Below are 15,247 nucleotides of genomic sequence, written 5' to 3' on the forward strand. Positions count from 1 at the left end.
TATGAAGTCAAGTTGTGGGTTTATGAAGTAGGGTTTTTTTTTAAATGGGAAAAAAAACGTTACGTAAATAATTTTTTTTTAGGGCTCATGGACTGTGGGCATTTGGCCTTAAAAACAAAAATATCTGTAGAAAACGGACTTCTATGCTGAATGAAAATACGCAACAACCGGAAGTGACATCGGGGGAAGGAACCCAACAACGGATCGGCGGCATTGCAGGTTTTGGGCTGCGGGGTTTTTGTTTTTTGTCCTTTCTTGCGTGTAGCTTGAAGCATCGCAGTGACAAACGGAATAATAAATTGCCATGCATGGTTTTTGTGGACTTTCTGAACCGGAACTTAAGTGTGAACAACGGAACGTCCAAGCACAGTTTTCCCCGCCGCACAGCCTGCTGGGTAATATGTTAACGTCGGAAACTCGTTGATTGGAGGTCCCCGCGTGTGGAGGTAAAAAGTAGAAACGTAATAAGACTCGGTAAAGACACGTAGGTAAACGATGTTGCACGAGATGCTGAGGTCTTAGACGCTCGTGCAGTGTGTTAGTAATACTACTCAGTGTGTATTGTAGTGCTGTTACAAGTAGTGCTACTGCTGCTGAATCTGAAAGTGTTTGCTTCAGGTTAAACTCAGTTTAAGCTTTATACAAAGAAAATGAACAAGATTCTCGTTTACATTGTTTTGTCTTTAATTCATATAGTTTATAAATGTTCCCAACCAGGAAGTTAATACAAATATTTATATCTGTTTGTGTGTGTGCGTCCGCGCGCGTTGTTTTCTATCGAAGTGGTAGCCCTGACCACAAGTCAGTCAAAAGAAAGACGCTTATTAATAAATATTTCGGTTTGAACCAAATCACCAGGTTAAAGGCTCATCATGATGTTTGTCGTGACAGAATAATGCAACCTTCTCTGTGTCTGTCCACAGACATGTCCGCCTCTCTGGCAGCAAAGCGGGACAAGATCCAGAGAGAGGTGGAGGAACTGGAACGGAGTCTGTCTGTAACCAATGCTGAACTGGAGCTCCTAAGCAGCGGGACAGGTACCCATCTTCTCTCTCTGTCTGTCTTTATCGCGCTCTCTGTTTGCTTGTCTCTAAATAACCTGCTATATCTCTGATTAGATGATGACTCTGATCGTGAAGATGTGGATACCCCAGCGGGACAGGTAGATCTCACAGTAAAACTGCATGAATTGAATGAGAGTTCCGACAAAGACACAAACTCTGTGTGTGTGTGTGTGTGTGTGTGTGTGTGTGTGTGTGTGTGTGTGTTTGCTTGCATTCAGTCTGCAGCAGGTCTGTTGGCTGAGAGAGAGAAAATCCAGAAAGAGATCCAGAACCTGGAGGAAGTGCTGGGACCACACAGTCCCATCATTGTTTCAGGTACCTCTCTCTGGCTGTCCTGCAGCATGTCTGTGGAGCCTGAATTTATTTATTTATTTTCACATAATCAGAAACTAATGAAAAAGTCACCATGCATTTTATCTGCTAAAATATAATATACATCAAAAATGAGGAAGGAACCTTAAAGGAACCACACTGGGAACTCTGGTACTTGTTAGAGAATTTAAAAAGGCAAATAAATGTCTCCTGCTTTCTGTCTGGCAGATGATGATGATTGCAGCATCAGTGAGGAGGTAAGCGTCCATGTCCTTAAGCTGTCAGTACCTCTGTCAGTAACTGTGAAATAACTTTGTATAATTACACTGATTACAGAGTGACCTTGGCCTGTCACCGTCAGTGGACTCATGTCTTCAGATGAACCTCGTGTACCAGCAGGTGGTCCAAGAGACTCTGGACCAGCTGGAGAAACTACTAACACAAAACCAGAAGGAGCAGGTCGCTACTAACACACACACAAATACTCAGTATTAATGCACACAACAGGTCAAAACACAGACATTAGAAGAGTATTAACACACAACCAGAGACATTAGGAGTGTTAACAGACAATCTCAGACAGCATGTCAGTACTAACACATGACTACAGACAGTAGGTCAGTGCTCATATTAAATGTTTTTGTTTGTTTGTTTGCTTGTTGTTTTTCTAATGCAGAAGGAGCTGGAAACTCAGCTGTCTGGACAGATCAAAGAGCCTTCCAAACAGCAGCCCACCAACTCCTCCTACCAGCAGCCAATGAAGATGTATCTAGGTCGCTTCCTAAAACCATACTTCAAGGATAAACTGACGGGACTGGTAAGACAAACATGCCCAACAACTGACACAGGGTTACTGTTACTGCAGCTGACCAATTAGGGGCTGTGTTTGTCTGTATGTCTTCAGGGTCCTCCAGCCAATCAGGAGGCGAAGGAAAAGGCGAGCAGGATTGCAGGATATCTCGACGACAAGAAGCTGAAAATAAAACGATGTAAGACAGTACAAACTCCCCCCCCCCCCCCCCCTTTTATTTATTTATTTATTTATTTTTTTACCCAAAGTGAAACAAACAAAATAAATGTATATAAATAAATGAACATGTTAGGTGCATTGTGACACTGTTTAGGCCTAAATACTAGCACTAGCATCTACTCATGCTCATGTAAGTAAGACTAACATGCTGATGTTTAGCAGGTGCATAATTTATGCAATCAACCTGATTTCAGTGATGTTTTTGCAGCACAAATATAAATTACACAGAATCCATAACGATTTGCGAGTGATTTAAACCATACATTAAATTTGAAATGAATACAAAGAGCATCTCAAGTGCTCAAACACGCAAAAACATTTTAAACAAATTATTAAAAGTTGGGACATGGGCATGCAAATGTAATATGCTTTGTTAATATGCTGTATTTTGGACTATTTGTTTTGTTAAAATTGGTGGTTACAGTAGTGGATACTCATATTAAACATGGCCAAAGTTTCAACAAGGTCTGTAATCCTTATGAGCCAGAAAGCGCAGGCAGACTGCTCCACTTCAAGGTAGCTTTTTTTTTTTTTTTTTTTTTTTTTTTTGTTTTAAAGCGAGAGCTGTAACCTGTGAACATAGAAACTTTTCCATCCTAGAGGCAGTCAAAAGAAAGGTATCTTAATGGGACTGGAGTTAAAACTGCTTGTTTTATTCTAATGAACTGAAGTGAAGTCCCACTGAAGTTGCTGCACTGATAATAAATAAATAAATAAATAAGGATTATTTTCAACTGTCAGTCAAGCAAATTAGAGCCCAAAAACAACATTGAAGGGATATGAGCATAATAGGTCCTGTATAAGTTCAGACCATTTACCATTTTGTCACCAAGTGGTGTTTGTCCCTTCAACATCTCCGATATCTGTGTCTTAGGGGAGAGCTGGCAGAAGACTCTCTTGATCCATGCAGTGTCTAGGGAGAGTCTGAGGAGACTCATCCAGCCCAAACTCTCCAAGTAACAGCACGTGCTCTCATCTTTGTTTTTAATTATTATTGATATATATATATATATATATATATATTTTTTTTTTTTTTTTTATTTTTTTTTTTTTACTTTACATTTTGTCTGCCTTGTTTTTTTTTGTCTGTGTTTGTGTGTTTCTCTTTCAGGGTGGACTACCTGAGTCAGAAGTTGCTCTCCGTAGAGGAGGCAGACAGGCAGCTAATCAGAGAGCAGATAGACAGTTTGGAGAGAGAGATCAACTTGCTCAGGTTAGCTGGATATCAATTTTGGACTTCAGTGTTCTTGCAGGGCCAGATGTGTCCATATTTATACCAGAAATGGGAATTGTCACATTATCAGGTAACATCGGAGAGCTCTAGAAGTCCAACAAACAGTTTACGGTCTATGTTGGCACAGCTGACAAATACCCTTAACTTAAAGATCATCTGAGAAGCTTCTTCAGCTCTGAGCTGAAGCCAGTGATTTACCAGAATGTTTTAGCTTGGTTCAGGTTTAGTTTAGTATGGTAAGAAACAAGTATTTAGAATAATGCTAGGCAGTTAACTTTTCTATTAGCCACTGCTACAAATATTGCTATCAATAGCTTTTTATTGTAACAGTCTAGTATGTTCAGCAGTTTAAAATGTAACGTGTATCTCATTCTCTGTTCTGAATGGCCAGACAGAAGAAGGAAGAGGAGCTGATTGGTGATCGATTTGAAGAATATGACTGGCAGAAAATATCCAACATTGATGTAAGTTTTGAAAAGTAATTAGTGAATCCGATGACGAATGCAAAAGTGACGGAGTGTTGAGGTGATCACTTCTTTTACCATCGTCCCCAGTTTGAAGAGACGAGGGATGCAGGGGACATCCGCTGTTTCTGGCAGAACTTCCTCCACCCGTCCATTAATAAGACTCGGTGGAGCCAGGAGGAGGTGCAGCAACTGAAGGAGATCAGCAGGAAACACGAAGAGAGACACTGGGAGATCATCGCTCAAGAGCTGGGGGTGAGCAGGAGGGAGCACTGTCTATTTGTCTGAAATGTGTGTCTATTTTTGATCTCTCTCTCTCTCTCTCCCCTCCCCCCCTCCCTCCCAGACTGGAAGAACAGCTTTCATGTGTCTTCAGATGTTCCAGCGTTTTGTCTCGGGATCATTAAAACGTGGCAGCTGGACTCCAGCTGAAGATGATTTGCTGAGAGAGCTGGTGGACAAGATGAGGATCGGGAACTTCATCCCATACACACAGAGTAATCACATCACACTGTTACATCAGTCCGCCTGTCTCTCTGTCATTAATGAGGTGCATGTGCTTGTTTTACATGCCAACACTCTGAAACCTCTTCTGTTCCCAGTGAGTTACTTCATGGAGGGTCGTGACCCTGCACAGTTGATCTACAGGTGGAACCAAGTTTTAGACCCGAGCCTGAAGAGAGGGCCATGGACCAAGCAGGAGGATAAGGTACACAGAGGACTAAGTGGATACACCATAGCAGAGCCACATCAGTGTACAATCAGTAGTGTAAATAGTTCAGAGAGGAAGTACTTGTTTGTGTTCCTGTGATGAGATTCTGCTGCATAAGGTCCCAGTTTGGAACCTACTATGAGTGTTTTTTATATTTGCATATATATATTTGATACATATGATAACATCTAGTTACTGACCGGTCTTTGTCTGTCAGCTTCTGCTACAAGCTGTGGCTCGTCATGGAGAGAAGAACTGGTGGAAGATCAGGTTGGAGGTTCCCGGACGCACTGATGGAGGCTGCAGAGACAGGTAACACTTGACTGGAAGAACAGAACTGAGTTTGTGTGATAATCTGGGTCCTAGTTAAGATGTGTGTGGGGTTGCTTGCAGGTATTATGACTGTCTGAAGGCGGGGACAAAAAGAGGCCCATTCGACAGGAAGGAGAGAGAGCTGCTACTGGAGCTGGTGGAGAAACATGGAGTCGGTGGGTCACAAACGTGCCACAGAGCAGCATATTAAAAGCATGTTGCTGCAGCAGCTTTCACAAACACAAAAAATCTGAAATCACAAGCCCAAAATCTTTCCTGCAGCATCTTTTCTGGTCTGACTTATTAACCAAGGAACAGTTTTGACAACAGAATGAGAACATAAATCATTTTCATCAGAATATAAACATTCATAAACATTACTGACAGTAGATTTTTATAAAGATTTTATAAACGTATACATTCATCCATCGGTCCGTCTTCTTCCACTGAACTTCTACTTCAGTGGGCCGGGTCACGGCAGCAGCCTAAGCAGAGAAGGCCAGGCCTCCCTCTCCCCGGCCACCTCCTCCAGCTTGTCTGGGGGAACATCAAGGCGTTCCAAGGCCAGCCGAGAGATATAACCTTTCCAGCATGCCCTGGTTCTGCCTTAGGGCCTCCTCAATGGGACATGCGTGGAACACCTCACCCAGGAGGCATCCTTATCAGATGCCCGAACCACCTCAACTAGCTCCTTTTGATGTGGAGGAGCAGCAGCTCTACTCTGAGCCCATCCTGGGTGGCTGAACTCCTCACCCTATAAACTTATACAGTACTGTGCAAAAGTCGTTAGCAACCCCTTATATTTTAATAGGAAAATGGAAAGTCAATACAGCAATAAATGGAAATATAGTATACAAGGCCAAAACAGAGTTTGTACACTTTGTAATTGGCCTTTGACCATCTTTATTCTTCAACACAGCCTAAAGTCTCTTAGGCTTTTTTTTTTGTCTTTTTTCAGTGTTCTTCAGCTGTAGTTCTCCAGGCTCTTTGAAGAACATCCAGAGCTGTTCTATATTTCTACCCTTTGCTCGGTTCTCTGTGAAGATGATCCCACACTGCTTCAATAATGTTAATCTAGGGAGGCTAATCCATGACTGCCCCTGTTCCACACCACTGACTGAAATACCATGGTGGAGTCTCCAGTGTGGTTTATAGATGACATGTCTGTGAAGGTTCTCAGTCATCCAGGTCATCGTAGACTAAGGAGCTTGGAAAGAAAAGCGTCTGGACTTCTTTGAGTTGCTTGAAGACGTTTCACCTCTCATCCGAGAAGCTTCTTCAGTTCTAAGGGTCAATTGGTAGGGAGTCCCAGATTTAAACCTAGTGGGAGTTTTCCCCCCATAGATGACTGTAAACACTCACTGTTGTACCGCTCACTTGACCTTCCACACAGTGATAAATAAATATGTTTCCACTCTTTTCTTTTTTTTTCTTCAGTGCCCTTGTGTAATTTGGCATACCTCAGCCTTTTCTCCCCATTTCCCTTATTTAAGAACGGCCCTTTCATAGCAGCGTTCTTCTTTCTTTAGCTGCAGCATACAGCAGCCTCCTCCGTCACAACAACCCACTCCGTATCCTTCTTCACTACATCCATGGATGTTTTGTGGTCTTTCTCTTTTCCTCCTGCCTGGCAGCTCCACATTTAACATACTTTAGTGTGATCTGATACCATGAATCTTTAGCTAAATCTTCATCTGCACAGCCATTTTTTTTTTTTTTTTTTAATATCCAATGAAAAATAAAACTCTGCACTAAACATTTAAGCAGCTGCAGTGACACACTCTGCTGTCAAGTGTTTGTGTGTTTGAACTCGTGTGTGTGTGTGTGTGTGTGTGTGGTTTTTTTTTTTTTTTTTTTTTTTTTTTTTTTTTTTTTTTTTTTTCCCTCCCCCCTTTCAGGTCACTGGGCAAAGATCGCAGCTGAGATTCCCAACCGTATCGATGCTCAGTGTATGAGGACATGGAGGCAAATGACCAAAGCTCCAGATAAGGTACATGACCTGTTGTCTTGGAGGGAGGAAAATGTTGGTGTTGTGAGAGGATTAACATAGCATTACCTGTGTCTGTAATTCAGCTGGTGGTTCGGAAAAATTCGGACTTCTGGGATCTGGTCTGTAAACGAGATGAAACCAAAATAATCAAAGAATAGTTATAATATTAGGAAACATACCAAATGGTACTTTCATTACACTCCTTATGTTCATTTATTCATTTACTTTATTTAATGCCAGCTTAACCACTGGCAGAAAGACAGAATTACAATATCAGCTACATAAATGAGCAATATTCACAAAAAAATGTGACAACTGCTTAACTACTTAGGAACCATGGAAACTGAAACAATGACTCTTTTTTTTAACTCTCTGAAAACAGAAATTAGGGTGTGCTAGAAAACCACAGAGGAAACGTGGGGGAGATGAGAAGAAGAAGAAGGCTGCTAAAACAAACAACAACATCAGGAGACGCCTCAAGGCAATAAAAGAAGAAGTGATTAGTGAGGAGGAGGAGGAAGAGATGGCGATAGAATATATGGACAGTGATGATGAGAAGAAAAAGAAGATGAAAAAGACAGAGGTACCAGAAGTGGAGAAACTAGTGGAAGTGCAAGAGGAGCAGAAGGAGGAGGAATTGGAGGAAGAATATACCTTCCCTCCCATGCAGGAATGGATTCCAGTTGAAAGAGCTCAACCATTTACTTCCTTGAACTTTCGTCCAGTGGTGTTGGCTTCCTCCAACGAGTCTCACAATGACAAGTTAGTGCGATCAACCATTTTGGGGAAGTCTGGACGCTCTGTAATCATCGGCCCACCTCCCAGGGAGCTGCGATGGGAAGAACGCCACGACAGCGGCGCCATGATGATGGTGTCACCTGACCAGCTCCGAGCCCACTTGCACAATCAAGCACGGAGGTTTTACAGTAGGTCTAAATGTAAGACAAAAACTTCCCAAACCAGCAGGCCACTCTTTATGAAAGGAATGACTGGCCAGGGGGTAGACCTCATGCTTCAGGCTGCAGTGACACCATGGATTGGCAACCTGCTGATCCCAGCCAGCACCAAAAGAATGGCAGCAGATGTCCTGAGGGAGCGAGCAGAGAAGAAAGAGCTTTCTTCAACATCTGTCTTCACGTTGTTCCTCAAAGTCATGAATGTGGATGTCATGGGTTGTAAGGAGATGATAGAGCGGAGGCAAAGCGGGGTGACGTTAATAACTCCACCTTCCAATCCTCCTCCTGGCAAATTTAAAAATCCAAATACTGTGGCAGGAATACTTCAGCGAATGCATTTGGGCATGCAGGAACCATCTCCGGCAGACAGGTGGTGCAGACAAACTCCACCTCCTCAGCTGCACCCATCAATTGTTACTCAGGTGCCTCCTAACATCCGGACTCAAGTTGCTCCTTTGTCATTTCCCCAGCCTGCCTCAATTCCTCATTCTGACTCACAGCTGAATGCTGCTTTCTCTCGAGCTCAACACACATCTCGGCATGCAGGGGTCACTATTTCTCCATTTGCTCTTCCTGCTGCTTGTCAGAGGCAGACTACCACTCCAGTTTTTGTGGTCTCAACGCTCCAGAATGTCTCCTCTAGCTGTAACCAACAGGCTGTACCTTTGACCCAAAGCCTCACAGCCTCATTGCCCCCATTCCTTAATCAGCCTATTAGCCCCTCACAAACTGCTGTCCTCTCCCCTCCTGCCTGTTCCCGCCAACTTTGCCTTTCCCCCTCCACCCTAAATCTACCCAGAAAAAAGCAAACAGAGAATCACGAGAGTCAGAATGGTGTTGTACATGCAGGTGTGGAGGGAGAAGTTAGTATGAGCAAGGACAGAAGGAAGACGAATCTCAGTCAGAAGGCCAGAGCTCCACGCCAAGTCACTAAAGCAAAGGTAACATTTTCAGATTTCTCGCAAATGATTATACAGAAGTCACTATTTTTGCTTGTTTTCTAGTTGCTTTTATTACGAAAAATATTGTATTATTTATCTTTTAGACTGGGAGTATAACAATTAAAATGCTGCTTTCACTCATGCTCGATTTGTTCTACTTGCAAAGAGACTTAGAAACCATTATCGAGCGAGAAAAGTGTGCTGCAGGGGGGGGGGAAAGGCCTATATTGAGCTCAGTGCATTTTTTTTAAACTTCTGTAATCTAATCAGCTAGCCTTTACGAGTCCACCATAACCATGCAAACTTTCCCACACTATTAAGTATACCATTGCACTGCCTGCTATTGTTTGAACTTTTCAGTATTCTGAAAAAAATCCCAGAATTACCTAGAAATTATCGTTTAATATAATTTCAGTCATTGTCATGCATATGTTTCCAAAATATGAAACGACTCGTTCAGTTCAATGTTATTTGTATAGAATAGAATGGAATTCAACTTTATTGTCATTGCACATGTCACAGGTACAAGGCAGCGAAATTCAAGTCAGCTCTTCAGCAACTTCTACATACAGCTTATTTTCCCCTGGCATAATTTTTGAGTTTCTGCTGAAATTCTTCACCATTTTCTTCTTTGTTGCCAGAAGTTTAGCACACAGCATACCCACTCGGGACACGTCATGGTCTCACGATTTCCATTCTCATCAGAATGCTATATAGATCTTGCTGGCTCATCTGTCTTTGTTTTGTTTTGTTTAGGCTAAAGTAAAAAAGACGGCAAAGTCTGCTCCATTAAAGATGGCCAGTCCTCCCATCGAGCTGCTACCTCAGACTGTTCACTCCTCCCAAACCACACCTCCTACAGCTCATCCAGTTGATGTTATCCATTCTTCATTAGTCACATCCCTTCATCTCACACCGAATGACTCTTCAACTTCTGGTAACCTGTCCTTCCCATCACGCCAGTCTGCCACGCCTTCCCACTCTGACGGAGCCATGTCTTCAACTCTAAACTTTAGTTTAGTCCCACTCCCCTCCAGTGTGACCAGCCAACATGCTGTTTCCTCCACTTCATGCCCAAACTCCAGCGACCACAACTACACATTTTTAACACCTAGCCCCACTGAGCATGGGTCTGACTTGAGTCAGCCTTGTCCTGTCCCAAAGCAGCCAGACAACAATGTTCCAGATGGCCAGGCCAGAGGAAAGAAAAGACCGAGGCAAGCAGCAGAAAAGCAGGAAGTGATGAGAAACGAGGACGACCAGTGTGTAGGCAGGACAAGTACAGGTGTGGACGGAAAGCGAATTCGAAAGCCGACTCATAAAGCCAAAGCTCTGCAGGAAGATGCTCAGGCCAAGGTAAGATTACTAGATTCTGTTCTTCATTCCTCATTTAGTCACATAATAACAATAGCAAAGCATGTACAGGTAGTGTAATCACCTAGTTGACTTTAAACGAGAGTTTCTTAGGTCTCTTTAAAAATCAAAATACAGGAGACCGATGCTGCAGGTCATTAGCTGGTATCTGTCACCTCTTCAGACTGTCTCCTCTGTGGTCTGTGTTTGCAGGCTGAAGCCAAGAAGAAAAAATCTTCTACCTCATCTCCTCGGCAGAAGCGTTCTCGCGGTGCTTGCTCTAAAGAGAAAGCGAGCACACAGACTCCAGTTGCTGCTCCGGTGCCCAGGTTGCATTTATGCCCGGGTCAGTCGATGTGGTTCATGACTCCTACAGGCCTGGTCCAGCTTTCACAAGCCCCGTCCCAGGGCCTGGAGATGGCGGTAATAAACACTGTCCCTCCTTCCCCAGGGAGTAGTTTAAACCAACACACAGCCACATCACCTGTCCAGCTCGCCACCAGAGGCCTGCGGCCAATTGCACCTAAACTGTCCTCTGGGCCTGTACCGATAACCCTTCCAAATCAGCCTCACCCACTTCCTGAGCCACCCATTTGTAACCCAAGGCCTCTCGCCCCACCCTCAGTGCAGCCATCTGACCTAGACCATGGTCTCTACTCCCTCCCTTTTTGTCCCCCGCGGTCTTCCACTAACTTCTCACCGTGGGGCACAGTCAGAGTGGATGCCCCACAGTCCAGGCCACTGAGGAAGGAGGTGCTGGAGATCGACCCCTCTCTTATGTTCGTGGAATCCCCAGCAGCCATAAATGACTGGTTAAGTGGGTCAGGAGGGGTGGTAGTACCAGGATTGAGCTTGTCCCTGCCCTACCTTCCACCCTTTGTCAGCAATCTGAGCATGCTCAGTAGACTGCTTTGTGCCAAGAAGTCCCTAACCAGGTCGTCCCTGCAGCTGGTGCGTGAGGGCAACAAATCCAGATGGCCCCAGACCAATTCCAAGCCTGACAGCAGCACAAAGAACGTCTCCAATGACCCTCCGCCTCAACCTCCACCAGACCTGCCGGACTCCACCTCAGACATCACACCCGCCGAGAAACAACCAGGTAACACACCATATGACCCGACAGCAGGTGGTGTCTCCTACGCTCTAAATTCTGTTGATAAAATATTAAGTGCTGAATGTTTAATAATTGGCAGTTTCCTCCAGAGACTTCAGGTTGTTCTGTTTGTTTGTGTCTCCCTGCAGCTTCCCCCGCAGCCACCCCTGTCAGCTCTGACCACCTGGAGCAGCAGGAGAAGAATGAGGAGGAAGAGGAGGAGGAGCTGGTGGCAGCAGTGCGTCAGCTGGTAGCTGAGCGTTTCTCAAATAATCCTGCCTACCAGTTGCTGAAGGCACGCTTTCTGTCTTGTTTTACTCTCCCCGCACTCCTGGCTACCATGCCACCAGTCCCAAAGGTTGAAGCCTGCCAGACCAATCAGGAAGAGGAGAAGGAAGAGGAGGTTGAGGAGGAAGGAGAAGAAGAAGTGGAGCTAAGGAAACTCAAAGAAATGGCAAAACTGAGGAGAGCTGAGGTGAGTTGCGTAGGTTATTCAGGTAGTTTCAACTTCTGGTTATATCACAGTAACACTGACTCTGGCAGCATTCAACTTACTGTGGGCACATATACTGTCATTTGGGAAACAAATTGTTAGCCCCAAATGCCACAAATTTGAGTTCTTCTCTGTAAGGTTTCTATACTTTTATCACATGATAGCAGAAATAGCCAGTTTCTTTATGTAGAAATCTGTCTAAATCTAAAGCAGGGATTTCAAACTAATTTTACATAGTGGGCCATATATAGCCCACTTTGCTTTTAGGTGGGCCGGACCAGTGAAACTAATTTGGTATTGTGTGGATAATAATTGGGGGTCTTTATCAATAGGAAAAGCTGTAAAACTCCTCCCAACATCCCTGATCTAAAGGGGAAAAACAAAGAAAAGGATGGAAAAAGAACCTCATTAGTTTCAGTGTGGTTTCCACTGTTTGATTTCAGTGTCAATAATTATACCCAAGTGCCATCAAAACTAATCTAAATCAGCCTGCCATTTCCAACCTGCTGTTCTCTAAAAATCTGAAATCGATGTAAGTTGATGAAAGGACACAAGCTAAAGCAGCAGTGATGCTGTCATTTTGGCTGTATTTGCATGTAAAATGATCACTGAGTGAGAAAGTGCCCTCTGTGCCTCACAGAATAGAGGGAAGTTAGTGTGACTCACATTTGAGTATATTTTTCCTTGCGTGTCTGAGACAGAGAGGTGAAATAAGAAAGTGAATGTCATGCTGGCCACGTAATCCAGGCTGCGATAGCTCAAGTGTATTTAAAATAGGACCATGGTAAAAACAAATTTGTGACTATATAATACTAACAAAATTAACCAAAAAATGTAATTAATAGCAGTAATGGTTATTTTAGGAGTCACATAGTTGTAATTCTGCTGTTCATTAACTCTGGATTTCTGTAGAAAACACTGAAAATACAACAGCTGAGCAAAAATAATTCAATGTGGGTAACCCTGCAGTGACTCGCGCAGTCGTGAAGTCTGATCACATCAAAATCCTGTGGTTCAGTAATCAGAACAGGCACAAACACACTGAGAAATTTTTGTTTTTGTCCACAGAAATCACTGCAGCTGCTGTGTGACAGCTCTGGAGCTTCAGCCAGTCACTTTTCAGGGATCACAGATGTCACCAGACCCACGTCGGACCAGACCTGACCAGACGAGCAGAAACTAAAGAAAACAGAAAAGGCACTTTCTGGGGAAAATGTGTTCATCCATACATTCAGGTCACATGTTCAGTTCCTCAGGTGAAAATGACTTTAGTATGTAATCGTTTATGCATCTGTTTTTATATCTATGAAAACACTTTCCTGGGCGACTTCACAAACAGATACAATGTTCTGTTTTATTAGGTGCATTCAGGGACCCTCAAAATGCAACTTTTGAGTGCAGTGATGATGTTTGGAGGAGTTGGTTTTCTAAGAATGGGAAGCTTAGTTCTTACAGACTGAAGTGAGACTGATGTCTTTATAAAGGATGACTGTGGTCGGCAGGGAGTAAAAGGAACTGAGTGTTAGTGTTGAATATGTGTAGCAACTTAAGAATGAGTTCAAAACTCACTAAATTGCACTAAAAAAATGTTTTTTTTGGTTTTGTTTTTTTGCTGCTGCTGCTGAAAATTTTCAGCTTCTGTACACAAATGTTGTTTTATTTTCGAATAAAAAGGTTTGTTTGGAATGAAAAAGCATCTGTGTGTGTGCGTGCCTGTTATTGGAGACAGTGAGGACATGTCTTTTTGCCTCCTGTTTGTGAAATCTGCTGTGACTCTTAGACTTTCATTACTTCTTTTACATGTCCTTGTGTTGGTAAAATTTCAAGACTGAGAATTCTGCTGTGGCACAACTTCCTGTTTCAGTCAGATGATGCTTCCTGTTGGCTGGGAGTGATTCCCCTTCAGACTTCTCTAATCCTTCACTTCTTCCTCTTTTGCATATTTAACACTATAGAGAACTAAAGCTTCTGTCCATCTGTAATCTTTTTTTGTCATGTGGTTTAGGATTTGGACACACAATTTTATATGCACACTCGTAAGCTAACATTAAAACCACCCATTTAATATCATATAGGTCCCCCCCATGTCTCCAAAAGAGCTTTGACCCATGCCCAGAGAAGGGCTCAATAGTGTGTTCCTCCAGCCTCTGCTCAGTGGGGGGGGGGAGCTTTGGGAGACCGCAGATGTTGAGGGGGGCCACATTATCATAGAGAGTAGTGATTGGTCTGCAGCAATGTTTGGGTGGGTGGTAGATGTCAAGACTCAGGTTTTCACAACAGAAAACTAAATTATTACAAGGAGGGGGAAAAGGCAAATTAAAAAATGATTATTAATGTTCAATGACTTTATTGAAAAAAAGCACTTGTTGCTATCTAACATTCACACTCTGATCAACACATCAGGGCTAACTCGGGGTTCAGCCCAAGGATACTTTGGCATACAGATTGGAGCTGCCAGAAAATGAACTGCTAACCTACTTATAGACTATTTGTTTAAAAGAGTGCAGAAACAAGTCCGCTATGTACAAATGTAAGAGGTGAACTGCCAGAGGTTTAAAAAAAGTAAGGTTACCCCAAAAAATTTACTTTTAAGAATTAACAATGGAAGAGAGACCGAGACAGACCATCATAACACGTCTAAAAATGTAGGTCTGTCCTACAGAAAACTTGCAAAGAAAGTGTGTGCCACAGGTGGCTAATTTGAGTCAAAAGTTTAGAATACATTTTGGCCTATAAATTAATTCCATGATTTCTTTTTTCACTCTAATTGCATATTTGTATTATGCTTTCATTTCAGAGTGCAATGAGACATTAAACAGCATAATTTTTAATAAAAAACTGGAAAAATTGGGATTTTCTAAAACTTTTGACCGGTGGTGTGTATATAACAAAACTAATGATTTTAAACAGCATTTTTTATTTTATTTTTTAAACAAATAGCAATTAAGATATTTTGATAAGATACATTACTATATTTAAAAAGTTGGGAAATTTGGGATTAATTAAAAAAGATCAATGCTCATTATCTTGCATGGTGGTCAGATAGTGTGCACTGTCACTTCACAACAAGAAGCTCTGAAGATCTTGGCCCTTTCTCCGTGTACCTGCGTGCACATTGCTTCCTCTCTCAGCTTCCTCCCACATTATAAGAATTTGGATCCGTTTAGTCAAACAGTGGTAAAGTGCTGAGTAATTGTCTAATCATATCCATTCATGTCGAAGTGAGGCAAAACAGGTCATTTGCACGCATGCAGGAAGCTTTACTTTACTTCTCCACATTGCACTTACACATC

General features: G+C 42.8%; 1 protein-coding gene across 3 annotated transcripts; it reads left to right on the plus strand.

Moving 5' to 3' along the window:
* The first annotated feature begins 92 nt into the window (after window positions 1–92).
* Window positions 93–13,650, plus strand: snapc4 (small nuclear RNA activating complex, polypeptide 4). Of its 3 annotated transcripts, none has more exons than XM_040050101.1 (22): window positions 93–446; window positions 924–1,037; window positions 1,119–1,162; window positions 1,283–1,379; window positions 1,605–1,633; window positions 1,713–1,835; window positions 2,053–2,193; window positions 2,281–2,365; window positions 3,281–3,362; window positions 3,518–3,619; window positions 4,032–4,104; window positions 4,195–4,359; window positions 4,451–4,601; window positions 4,707–4,813; window positions 5,034–5,128; window positions 5,210–5,304; window positions 7,027–7,118; window positions 7,501–9,015; window positions 9,772–10,371; window positions 10,582–11,467; window positions 11,611–11,936; window positions 13,023–13,650. In XM_040050101.1, exons 2-22 carry the CDS (start codon window positions 926–928, stop codon window positions 13,116–13,118), a joined length of 5,016 nt encoding a protein of 1,671 aa, XP_039906035.1. In that variant the 5' UTR covers window positions 93–446; window positions 924–925; the 3' UTR covers window positions 13,119–13,650. The 3 variants fall into 3 exon arrangements, with proteins under 3 accessions (XP_039906035.1, XP_039906036.1, XP_039906034.1); XM_040050102.1 differs by having other exon boundaries at window positions 1,608–1,633; XM_040050100.1 differs by lacking the exon at window positions 93–446 and adding an exon at window positions 501–618 and having other exon boundaries at window positions 1,283–1,381; window positions 1,604–1,633.
* The last annotated feature ends 1,597 nt before the right edge of the window (window positions 13,651–15,247 follow it).

This window comes from Simochromis diagramma, unplaced genomic scaffold, assembly GCF_900408965.1.
Source record: "Simochromis diagramma unplaced genomic scaffold, fSimDia1.1 OVJJ01000159.1, whole genome shotgun sequence".
In the NCBI taxonomy this organism is placed as follows: domain Eukaryota; kingdom Metazoa; phylum Chordata; class Actinopteri; order Cichliformes; family Cichlidae; genus Simochromis; species Simochromis diagramma.